Source organism: Mytilus edulis, chromosome 1 (genome assembly GCF_963676685.1).
Source record: "Mytilus edulis chromosome 1, xbMytEdul2.2, whole genome shotgun sequence".
NCBI classification, from domain to species: Eukaryota; Metazoa; Mollusca; class Bivalvia; order Mytilida; family Mytilidae; genus Mytilus; species Mytilus edulis.
The window spans coordinates 39433825-39447625 of NC_092344.1; the positions used below are offsets into that span (position 1 = coordinate 39433825).

At 32.6% G+C, this 13801-nt stretch overlaps 1 protein-coding gene across 1 annotated transcript in view; it reads right to left on the reverse strand.

Annotated features, from left to right (window-relative positions):
- Nucleotides 1–13801, reverse strand: part of LOC139514410 (E3 ubiquitin-protein ligase TRIM45-like) — a 40919-nt gene that overhangs the window by 15296 nt on the left and 11822 nt on the right. Inside the window, exons 6-9 of the mRNA XM_071303654.1 lie at nt 12660–12767; nt 11496–11573; nt 9219–9347; nt 8970–9080 (exon numbers count right to left, since the gene is read on the reverse strand). Of these exons, the coding sequence (XP_071159755.1) occupies nt 8970–9080; nt 9219–9347; nt 11496–11573; nt 12660–12767 (426 nt within the window). The remainder of the gene's footprint in view (nt 1–8969; nt 9081–9218; nt 9348–11495; nt 11574–12659; nt 12768–13801) is intronic.

Consider the following 13801-nt stretch of genomic DNA (forward strand, 5'->3'; position numbering starts at 1 on the left):
GTAAGTCGAAATGCAAAAGTACACGCTTGCTGCACGCTTTATCTCCAGGAATATTTTATGCAGCATAAACAAAAAATTATTTAGCTCTAGCGTTTTTTACGCGTATACCTGTTATACATACGTTACAAGCGCGTTGGAAAACGCTACAGATAAGTTTGAGACACGTTTAAAGGCACGTTATATACGCCTCAAGATCGTTCGATTTTTACTTGGACGTATTCGGGGCGTGTTTTTCTCATACGCTTGGTGTAGTTTCAGCGCTCTGTGAACGTATAAAATGTATCTGTGGCGTATCAAAAGCGTATTCTGACAACGAAACTTGCTCTGACATTGATATAGTGGCATATGTCTGCGAATTAATAAGACCATATGAATCGAGAAGTAGTATAAACAATAAGATAGTTTTTGATAATGGAAATTGGAAATATGTCAAAGACACAACAACCCGACCAAAGAGCAGATAAAAGCCGAAGAGTGTGAGTGTGGCACTCAATGCAGTGAGAAAATCCCACACCCGGAGTTGGGCATTAAATGGCTTCTTAACAAAATGTATACTAGTTTAATGAAAAACCCAATCATGAGGAAGCAATAAACAGTTAGGAAAAATATTAAAATTTACCCTCACAAATTTTACCATCCCCTTTTCTTTGCTTTCTTGCAAGTAAAGCTTATTGTTTGTGTCCTATATGTGCAAATGCATGTATGTATATCAAGAACTCCAAAAAATCATATGTCTTTTATCTCATTTTTGTAAAGTTGTGTCAAAAGCGTCGTGAAGAAAAAGGGCTTTTGTAAATATTACATTTATATCTTGAAAAGAGGGACGAAAGATACCAAAGGGACAGTCAAACTCATAAATCTAAAACAAACTGACAACGCCATGGTTAAAAATAAAAAAAGACAAACAAACAACAGCACACATGACACAACATAGAAAACTAAAGAATAAACAACACGAACCCCACCAAAAAACTAGGGGTGATCTCAGGTGCTCCGGAAGGGTAAGCAAATCCTGCTCCACATGTGGCACACGTCGTGTTGCGTATGTGAAAACAAATCCGGTAAATAGTCTAATTCGGTAGGTCACATTCATGAAAGGGAAAGGGATTGTAGTTACGACGTAAGGAACATATCCGATATCATTTGTGAAACGGTTATTCCATAACGGTCAACCAACTCGTGATGGCGTCCGTAAAATTTACAAAGGGATGATTTCAACTTCACCATTTGGAACTCTTGGTTTAATAGCTTCCTTGTGAGCAGCAACCCTCTATATAAAAAATCATGATAAGAAATGCAAGCACGGGAATATCGTATCAATTGGGAGCTATATACCCCGTATGCAGGTGTTGCTGGAATGTTGCTACTTAGAAATGAAAAGTTCACAATTTGAAAGCTGATATCATCTCTTTTGTCGCAAAGTTTTGTTTTCAACCGACACTCATTGTCAATTTCTAGATGTAAGTCAAGATATGAGGCCGACTTAACTGTATCTGTAGTATCCTTTATCTCTAGCTCGATGGGATAGATTGGTTCTCACATAGTCACCAAATTTTGAACTATTTAGTGAAAGAACATCATCTATATAGCGGAAAGTAGAGTTAAAGGATATTATCTTTCTTATCTTTCTTCCTAAGAAGTTACTGCATGAAGTCAGCCTCATAATAATAAAGAAACAAGTCGGCAAGTAGAGGGGCACAGTTTGTTCCCATTGAGATGCCGACAGTCTGTTGAAAAACACGTCCTCCGAACATTACAAATATTTTGTCAATCAAGAAATCAAGCATCTTGATAATATCGGTTTCAGAGAATTTTTTGTTTGAATCAGAGTGATTCTTTACAAATAATGATTTATCTCTCCCTAAGACAAGATACTTGTATCTACGTTGGCCATTCTTTTTTATGAAGCAAAGTAATACCAACTCTTTCAATTTGTCTTTTAGTTTGGAATGTGGAATACTTGTGTAAAGAGTAGAAAAGTCAAATGTTTTAATACTGTTACAAGATGAAAGAGAGTTTGATTGTATGTACTCTAAAAGATCTTTGGAATTTTTAAGAATCCACATCTGATTCACGCCCCCTCTAAAATGGGCAGTTTCACAATAACTTTGAAGCCCGTCTTTGATTGCTGATAAAATAGATGTTGATAATTTAGAAAGAGGTTTCGTGGAGCACTTGGAATACCCAGCAATATACCGTTGTTTGTAAGGACACTTATGTAGTTTAGGTATCCAATACAGTGATGGAAGATCCAGTTCTTCATCTTTGGTTGAAATTCCAAAGAAACACAGAACAGACCTATAATTATCTAGGATTTCCTCTTTGGTAAGTGTCGTGAGGGTATATGTTGAGTTTCCAAGTGAATTGTCAATACCTAATTCGTTTATCAAGCAGTTAATGTAATGAGTTTTACACACAAAACGATGTTGTTTTGGGCTTTATCTGCGGGGACAACAACATATTTGTCATGGAGATAGGATAGGTGTTTTGCAACATTTGGGTCTTTAAAGATTGACGTAGCATGGGCATTGATAGACCCATTCAGTTGCTTAATTCTGATTTGTATCAACGACCTCACTGTCTTAATCCATTCGGAAAGAGTGTCTGAGTCTTCCTTCTCGCGCTTAGCCCATTGCCTGGCATAATCCTCAACTGAATCCATCAAAATTTTAAAGTTGTATTTCCAATTGATGGATTCAGGCTCACGATATTTCGGACCTTTCGATAACACATTTCGTAGAGAAGTGTTATTAACAATGTTGAGGTCACCGGTAATAACGTGGCCAGCAGGATTATATGTGAATTGGGAACTAGCACAAGTGCAATCAGAAGGCTTAGACTTGAAGTCGTCAATATCGAGATCCTATGACTGGTCTAGCTATGAAAATACGGAGAGTCAAACAAAAAATAGTCCATAAAACATGTAAAAAATAATCTTTATGTTCTTACAAACCATCGTCGAAGGCCATATTGGTACTCAGCTGTATTGCACAATTATTTTTATATTTTAACAATCTACCAGGGCCAACATGCGAAACCAAACTCCTAACTTTGTATTGATACATTTACCTAACATGTCCAAGACACGCCAAAAGCACGGATAATTGTCCCAGGTACGTGTGGGACGCGTCTTAAATATGTTTCATCTACGTTAGACAAACGCCAGACATATGCCAATATACCTGACTTGAACGCCCGATAAACGCGTATGTATGATTCTCATACGTCCTAATCATGCTTAAAATTCGTTAAGCACACGATACAGACAAGTTAAAGGCGTCAGTGCTATATGCTGATGTGTGACGAATGTATTATGTAGACGAAACGTGCGTCTGGCGTATTAAAGTATAATCTGATACCCATACAGATAATTTTTTTAGATGTTATCATACTTTATTGATAGTTTGACATTTGTTAGTGGGTACATCAAATACCGGTACCTTAAAAAAAATCATAGAATTTGGAAAAGCAAAAAAAATAATAATAATAATAATAAATATATTTTACTTTTTTAGCATTCATAATACAGCTTGCAAAATTTATCTATTTAAATATTTGCGTACAGGCAATAACTTAGAGGAACATAATGTAGTAATAAACATAGACAAAATATCAAGCATATATATAAACTAACATATATAACAGTATCAAAACATAACATAGGTGGTGATGTGGATAAGGAAAGAAATGTATATAAAAATAATTCCGGTACATAATGTACCAATTTTTTTGATAATCAACCTAGTCTTCTAAAATTGGAAGCCAGGGGTCCCAGCAGATATTGGCCATATGAAAAGGTTGTCTTATAAAAAATAAATTCTTTTCTAGTGCCAGAGATTCTTTGAGGTAGTTTTTAAGTCCTGTAAAATTAACCTTATTTTCACAAAGTTTTGTTCTGTAAAAATAGAATTTTGTCAGGAGTATTATTAAGTTTTTTATCATATCATTTCCGTTGTTACCTAAATTTCCAAATAAAATAATATCTATATTAAATGAAATCAATATTTGTGTTTGGTTATAAATCCAATCACCAAGTTCAATCCATAAATCTTAAATTTTATGACATGTCCAAAATATTTGCTCAATATCTTCAATAGCTTCATTACAGAAAGTAAATTCATCTGATTGTTTTATCTTAATTTTAAATAAAAATTCATTTGTGCCTATGACTCTGTGCTCTATTCTGTACTGGAACCAATGAAGTTTAGAGCTTTTTGTGGTGTAGAACGACATATTATGCACTTTTTTTCCAATCAAAGCTTTTGTTTAATCTTAAATAAAATTGAGAATGGAAATGGGGAATGTGCCAAAGAGACAACAACCCGACCATAGAAAAAAACCACAGCAGACTGAAGGTCACCAACAGGTCTTCAATGTAGCGAGATATTCCCGCACCCGGAGGCGTCCTTCAGCTGGCCCCTAAACAAATATATACTAGTTCAGTGATAATGAACGCCATACTAATTTCCAAAGACCATTTATCTTCACAACTAGGCCTTGTACTACTTTTTTCTAAGAAAACATTATGCATATCTTTTGACCCTTTATTTGACAAAAAAAATGTTCTAATATTATTTGGTAGAATTGGTCCATGAACTTTATAAAGATTTTCTATAGAGATATTATGTTTAAGAGAATTTTGATATGATTTTATTGTTGATATAACTCCATTATCAACTAGAAAGTTAGATTTAATTTCATAAATATTTTTGCATTGCTCAAACGACATTAATTTACCCATACAGATATTTGACACATTATCAATATTCCCCTAAGTTAACCTGCTATATATGTGCACTTTATGGTGAAAATCATTATAGCAGTCATAACTTTTATATCAGGATGGATTGTATAATACAAATGACAGCAATATTGGAAAATAATTACTAAAAATTTTGTATCGCATAAATTATACAGCCAGCCTGCCACTTGTTTTTAAAAATATTGAATCGTTAACAAATATCAGAGTTTTCATACAGTAGACGTACTTGTATAAAAAACATTCTTTGTTCGCGTCAACCAAAATTGACCATTTTTTGCACTTTATTATGTAAACCTTAATAGCCGCATAGTTAATCAGTTATATTTTTAAATCAGGATGGATTGTATAAAACTTATGTCAGCAATATTGGAAAAAGATTTCGTTCGCATCAATTTATGGGTACCAGAATGTCCTCTTGCTATTCAAAATATTGAATCATAAACAAACATGGAAAAATATCAGTAGTTTTTATTCCTCAGACTGACACATATAACAAAATTATTTGTCAGCATCATCCAAACTGACCATATTTGCACTTGGAAATCATTATAGTTGCAAAATCAGCTGATAATGAACTGTCACTGAAGTCAGTAGTTTGGGATGGTTTGTATTTGTAATAAAAAAAAAATAACGGTTTTATCCAACACTGACATGACTGATTCGTGTAATTTATAATGAAAAGTATTGGCAGTTCTTTTCTTGGAATAATGTACTGTTAATATATTATGTCGGTTGATTGATTTCGTTTGTAGCCTAGCGTCCAGGGGCAATTTTTTTATTCGTGTTCAGAACGAGAATATTTTACGAACGACCCCGATATCATTTATAAATCGTTACAGATAAGTCTGTCTGACTTGACGTGATGGAAAAAAAAGTATATACATATACAAAACTTTATTAATATCCCTATATATACACTGTAAAATTTTCGATTGATCATTTGGCAAAACAGAATCTTAAATCATGTTAATACGTACAATGCAAACAAGGCGAATTATGATTAAAAATCCATGTGTTATGGAAGAGACTGTTAAAAATTGGGTACGAATCAACGAAAACCATGATGTTTATTTCCCTTCATATAAAAATATATTTCCGATGTGTTGGACAACCTATCTATCCGCCTTGATTTTTGTTCATGTAACCTTTTAAAAGGGAAAAAAAGCAAATCTGCTACTCAGTATATTATTGAAACTGTTGTAATTAATAAAAGTTAATATTTCGAATCAAAAGTGATTTTGAATTGTTCTGGTTTGAAACACATATACGTAAAATATTAAGATAAAAGTCGTTTTAATCAAACAAATGTACAAATGAACACAACGTTTATTTATAAATTTACACAATCAGTCAACACGAAAAGTAAACGCGCGTTTACTTTCAAGTGCACGTAATGATCCAGTTGTAACATCTGTAGTAAACGCCCGTTTTCTTTTAGGTGCACGTAACAATCAACTTGTGAAATCCTAAGTAAACGCCCGTTTACTACTGACTTATTAAAACACGGACATAGACTAAACGCGCGTTTACTCGTGTAGACATTAGAAATTTCCATTTTGACCAAGTTAACGTAATTATAGTAAACGCGAAAATTGAAGTGAGCTAACGAAATATGTGCACGCGGTGTTACAAAGGCCACATACCTCTAGAGAAATAGCTCATGCTATATCTTATGGTGTATATAAAACCAAATGAAAGGGGCTGTAACGTATGATTTAAGACAGTAATATTGCCTAGTTTTAGTGACGGCTAATTGACCTTCAACCAAGTAACTACATTTTCTATCTTAGGAATAGAGATAGTCTTACCAATATTTGGCAAAAACTTTAAGGACTGTTTGCCCTCAATGCTTCCAACTTCGTCATTTGTTTGTACTTTTTTGCTTCGACACTGGTGAGTCTTTTGTAGACAAAAGGAACGGTCACCAACACTCAACTCCTACATGAAAATTCTGACACGGAAAACAAAGACAAACAATGATTTAGATACCTTGAGAAAGTACAGGTAGAAAATACAGTGGGGATTAACAAGTGTTATGAAGGCACAAGCAATCTTATATGCCTTACGATATCGTAAGTCGTCAAAATCAAACACATAGTAAAATTCCTTACAGTGTAGCTATTAACTGAACAGCTGGTAGTAGGGAAAAGCATATACCTTTTTAATTTGGAAAGCAGGAACAATTTTTGTCGTCACTACACATAAAGACACCAATCAAGATACATTTCGTTTTTTTTTCAATTTACATTAAACTTAAGGAAAATTATTTTATATCTGATATTGACAAAAGTAAATGCGAAAAATTGTTATTATACAGGGGAAATCGTAACTTGCTTGGGAGATGAAGGTATTTGGTTAACAGTTTAAAAAGTATAATATATTCTAGGGTTTCTTAAAAAACATTGTATATCAAGTGCAGTTTAAGTTGACAAAAACATTATCATGGCCTATAAATTCATTATTAGCATATTATTAGTTCGAAGTGTGCTAGTGACCTAATACGGTATATATGGGGTAAATTCCATATGGAATATACTGACCCCATATATACCGTATTACGTCATTAGCACACTATGTAACGAATTTATCGTAACGACTATCTTAACGTGTAAAATTTAGACTAGTGACCTATCAAAATGAGCAAGTCTTCAATACAGTTAGCATTAACATGATGCCAACAATGACAACTTGTTAGATTTAAATGTGTTTTCTGAATTTATTTCACTTTATCATCACTTTCTTTGTCTGTTGAAACCTTTAAGATTTTTTCTCAGTACTGTTTTGTTTTTCTAAAGGGACGTAACACCACTTCTAACCGTGTATGAAATAAGCCCCGCCTCCTTATTACCCTATATGGAATATAAAGGGACGTAACTTCACTACTAACCGTGTATGGAATAAGTCCCGCCTCCCAACTAACCTAATATTGAATATACACGGTTTCCACGAGGACGCTTTTAACCAATCATATTCGTAGAAATGTATAGGAGGTAAGATAAGAATAGTTATCATGCAAGACCAATATTGCTCTGATTTCGATTTTATCATTGTGTTCGAAGGTCTTTTCAGAGTTGCAACTTTTGCTCGTTATATCTATTCATTTGCATTTGCATTTTGTCATCTCATAGGCCTCCAGATTTTTTGGAAAATTTAGTGTTCACCCCCAAAACCGGTTTGACCACAACATAAAAACTTCAAGTTTATTTACAATTTTCACAGTGTGTATATGTTAAGTATGTTTAAATGAACATATGTTCCCATAGTTTATGACTTTGTTCATTATAGCTTGAAAAATACAGGCAAAGTTTAGATATTTCTGTAGTGTCCTATATTTTGACTTTAGTGGAACCTTAAGAATCATTTTGAAATTAACACCTACCAAAAACGCTTAAAAGCATAAATACCAAAAAGGGCCTTACCAAATCACACAGAAATGTCAAAGACTAAATGTATCGTTTGGAGTTGACTGTAAAACAAATGCATAAATTATTAACTTTTGTTTTTGTTTCTCATCTTAGAAATGATTAAATGAAAAATAACTTTAAAAAGTTATCAAAGGTACCAGGATTATAATTTAGTACGCCAGGCGCGCGTTTCGTCTACATAAGACTCATCTGTGTCGCTCATATTGAAATAGTTATAAAGCCAAAAAAGTACAAAGTTGAAGAGCATTGAGGATCCAACATTCCAAAAGGTTGTGCTAAATACGGCTAAGGTAATCTATGCCTGGAATAAGAAAATCCTGGTTTTTTCGAAAATTTCGAAGTTTTGTAAACAGGAAATTTATAAAAATGACCACGTTATTGATATTCATGTCAACACCGAAATGTTGACTACTGGGCTGGTGATACCCTCGGGGACGAAATGCCCATCAGCTGTGGCATCGACCCAGTGGTTTAAATAGTTATCAAAGGTATCAGGATTGTAAGTTAGTACGCCAGACGCGCGTTTCGTCTACAATAAGACTCATCAGTGACGCTCATATCGAAATATTTATAAAGCCAAACAAGTACAAAGTTGAAGAGCATTGAGAATCCAAAATTCCAAAAAGTTGTGCCAAATACAGCTACTGTTATCTATGCCTGGATTGAGAATGTGTAATTTTGAAAGATATCCTAATTTGTCACTTTGTGAATCGTATATATACAATCCTATTAACTGTCAAATTTTAATTCAAAATTAGAAGAAAAATATTGAACAACTATACCTGGAATATATATGTTGGAATTTTTCCTTTCCTAGGATGTTTCAATACTCCTCCTCTTTCATCTTTGCCTGCTGACTCTGAACTCGCTGCTTGTTGTTTCTGAAACTGTACCTGGAAAAAAGTAAAATCACAAAAATACTGAACTCAGAGGAAAATCAATATGAAAAGTCCATAATCACATGGCAAAATCAAAAAACAAAACGCATCAAAAACGAATGGACAAGAACTGTCATATTCCTGACTTGGTACAGGCATTTTCAAATGTAGAAAATGGTGGATTATATATGTTGGAATTTTTCCTTTCCTAGGATGTTTCAATACTCCTCCTCTTTCATCTTTGCCTGCTGACTCTGAACTCGCTGCTTGTTGTTTCTGAAACTGTATATTTTGTTGCGTAGGTGATTCCTTATTCTAATAATAAAAACACCAAAAAAACAAAACAAAACAAAAACCGACAAAACGAATAACTCTTGTCAAATTGGTTTTTATCATACCCCTCGTTGCATACGTCTATTCTTTAAAACAATGCAAGCCTTTAAAAATAATCGTAATCGAACAAGTTAATAAAAAATGGAACTTTAAGTGCAGAATAATCACTTTTAATAATTACAAATATAGATACTGATGTCTGTTAGACTTATGTTTTTTTTGTAAATTTACAATACATTTAGATTTGTTTAGACTGATATATCACCAACAATGTTTTGATTTTTAAGAACTTGAAGTAAAGTTTTTACTATTAAAAAGAGTACTGTCTGTCATTGGATACGAAATTGAAATGAGAGGTATTCCAAATATTTATGAAAAACAAATAAATAATATTATATGATCCTCTATATGGGACGGGAAAACAAACCAAATCGCAAGAACAGTGTGCTGTTTACCGAAAGAAAAAGGGGGTTTAGGAATGATAAACTAAAGAGTCTTCATTAAATCAAAACAGGTGAAAATGTGTACAGTATTGTCAACTCAAACACACAAAAATGGAATTCAATCGGAAAATACTTGTAAACGTCAGTCATTGTCAATAGACGAAAATATGATACAGACTTTTTTAAATGTTTTTTTTCATTAGAGATTTAAGTCAAATACAAATGTCTTAATATTTTAAAGAACTTTAATTTCCTGGACTGACTTACAGAAAGCCCCAAATTGTTGTTAACGTTTCCTTGTGATGATTTTCGGGTTCAAACGTGTATTTTCCCGTAAATGCTTATATTTTGATGTCATCGTTCTTTAATATCGGGTAGCTCATTAATTAAAAAAAAAAGCATATGACGCGGGAGTACGATCGGAACAGCCCAAGCAATATATTCATATTTCACCACGGGTGTGTACTCAAAATGTTTGAAGGACGTCATGTTAGAATTCATAATATAATTTACACGGAAGAAAAATTACAAAAAATGAATCGCTCAAACGGAAAGTGTCATTTTTGTTATGAAAAAAAAATCACTTTTCATGTTTTTATTTATTGTGAACTGGTGAAAGACGTTTGGCAGAAAATATTGGAGAAAATATTGGAATTTTGTTCAAAATTAAATATAGAAAAATTACAAAAATCGGGATCGAGTATTATTTTTGGTGTCATGAATGCAGATGCATCTTATTCTCAAATTCTAGATACGGTGCTTCTTATCACAAAATTGGTGATTTAGAAACTAGAAATATCGCAAAATGTCAAAAGAAAGGGATAAGTAGATCAGTAATTTTAAACATGAAAAAACATGAAATGCAATTTTTGGTCAAATATCTTAAACCACATACAAATAATGAAGCCTTTTCTGCTATGTGTGACATTTTTTTGTATATACATATATATTTTTCATGGTGAGGTCAGTGTTATGACCTCTTTAATACTGAATGAATTATCATATGTACACTGCTCTCAACTCCCTATATGTATTTTCTATTGTGTATGTAATCCATGTATATTATATAATTGTAACAAGACATGTTGTATCAACAGGTACATATAGTAAACAAATATTTGCTCACCATATCTTTGAAATAAATCCTTTTTGGGAAACAAAATCCTTAATCCAACTTTCATGAATGAAATACACATTCCCTTTCAGATAAATTTTAAGGAGTCGCTCGTGGTAAAATAACATTTTTAAATGTAATAGAAATTAACATAACAAAAGAACAATTTGATGTGCTATAAAATTGAAACTGCTCAATAAATACAGGTAGCTCTGTTAGAAAAAAAAATACAGATAGAATGAATACTTTATTCAAATAATTATATATGGTGTGCGGTATAAATATATAGATCAATAATAATTACATATACATGTACATTTGTATAAGGATATATGATATTCATAAAGATAGATGTTAATAATTTATAATCGGATCTTTTTTTTCTCTTTTTGCTTTTCCTCCGACAAATGAGACTGTAAAAATCGGGGGCCCCTTAGTTGCTTCCCTGGGCAACTTAGGGATGATGTAACAATATTAATAAAATATGTTCAACATAAAAAAAAAAATAAAAAAAAAAAAAATAAGTAAACCAAAACTTACATTTTCGGCATTTTTGGCAACAGTGTTTGTGATCAACAGACCTTCTCGGTACCACCTCTTTGGAAATGGTTGCCATTCCTGGTGACATAAAATGAAAATATTCTTATTCACGAAAAAAAATCTGTAGAAACGTGGTATATAGTTTTGTATATAGTTTTAAAAGAAAAGAAAACTAAGCTCACACTTCATTTCTGAATTGTGTTATGAAAGTGAATGTTTTTTCCCCAGCTGAACGTAAAAATACATAAAAATCATTCAATTAACTACATTGTATCTCGTATTGTCTACCAGAGCCCCTTCCGACGTTGAAGAATGTTTTATAATGTACGAATAAAATCTCATTTCTAATCTAGTACTGCTGATAATGTTTTCTACCATTTATAATATGTTTTGCAATAACACTAGAAATGAGTCAAATCAACTTTTCAGGCAGAATTCATGTTAGAAATTTACTAATAATTTCGTCTTTGATAAAAAAAAAAAAAATTTGTAGCTATTGTCTTGCAGATAATTGTTGCTGTAAACCTCATTAATTTGATATTTCATTGATGTTCCACAAAAAAAGGTAAGTAATTTCAGTACAATTATTCCTATAATCAGACACCAGCCAATAACGGTAATATAAAGATAAGAAGAAGGTGTATGGTTGCCAAAGAAACAACTCTCAAACAAAGACCAACATGACGTAGGATAAAGCAACTATAGGTCACTGTTCGACCTTATCTAATGAGAAAAACCAAGAACATTCAGCAGGCTTTACTAGGCACTACATAGACAATTAAAAAAAAACAGAAAACTTACGGCCTGACTAATCTGAAAAAAATCATTAGCCAAATATATATAAGATATATATATACAGCAGCCACAAAATTACCGGTTTCTGCCTGTAGACTTGCACAAATAGAACGTGGCGGGGTCAAACATGTTTCCCTCTCTCTGTTTGATCCATGGATAACGGAGTAATAAGTATGCTTTTTTTCAATCATTTACTTACTTTTTCGGGTTATCTAAATGAAAAAAAATTTCACAACGATGCAAAAACTCACATAGTGCAATTCATTGCAGATATAAACCACAAGATATAGAAAAGAACAACAGTTTGTAAATGTATAAATCGATACGTTACCTCTTGTTATTCTTTTTTTATTCATTGTATGTTTTTACCTTAGATCCCCAATCTTCAAGGTAAAATCGCATACCATTATTATACATGCATTGGAACTCTCTGCCATTCCTATGGTAAAATGTCTCGAATACGATATCTTCTTTTTCCTAAAAGCAAGAAAAAGATAATGTTTAAATGCATGCATTTCTGAATATACAATTTTCAAATTGAAAATTAACATCATATATATATATATAGCCAACTCAAATACATATTTATATATATACAGATGTGTCAAAGCGACACGAATTGCCCGTCTCAAAAAGTTGAAAAATCTAAAATTTCAATAACACATGTGGACACAAACATGATTGTAGTCTCATATATCAAAACTCAGCTCAAAATCTGGAGGCGTATAGAAAAAAATCCATATAACTGATTTTCAACAATTTTAAAGTTGTAAACCCTTAATTTTGGCAAACATTAGCGCAGCAGAACAAAACTTAAACTTGATCTGTAACTCATCTTGGTTAACTCACACGCAAGAAATCATCCTAATCCAATATCTGAAAGCGTTTAGAAAAAAATCCGTATGACTGTGATTTTCAATAATTTATCAAAGTCCAAAGCCCGTAATTCCGGATAAAATTAGCGGAGCGAAACGTAACTGAAACTTGATCTATAACTAATCATGGTTAACTCACATACCAAAAATCAGCCCAATATCTGAAGGTGCTTATAAAAACACTCCGTATATTGGTTTGTTGCGGAATGACGGAATAATAGAATGACGGAATGACGGAATTACGGAATTACGGACAAGGGTTAAATTATATGGCATCGACAACTTCGATGCGGGACCATACAAGGCTCGGGCATAAGTTTAAATTAACGACTTCACAAGAAATTGGAACGGAGTAACACAATTTCCTTCGCTTATCAAAAGTTGCTGACATGGCTCTGCAACTATAAGCATGTGTAATAACTGGCTAACGTAAGCAATTGTTATTCAATTCTTCATTGCAAAATTATTAAGTTCGTCGATCTTTATAGTATTTACATTGTTTCATATTCAAACACAAAAAAAAATATATCATTTGGTTTTATTCCAAACAGTTCCAATGCAGATCATTTTCACACTCACGTTATTTTTTAAAAGCGAAACATACGTTTATTGTTTAAAGAAAATCAGAAATTGACC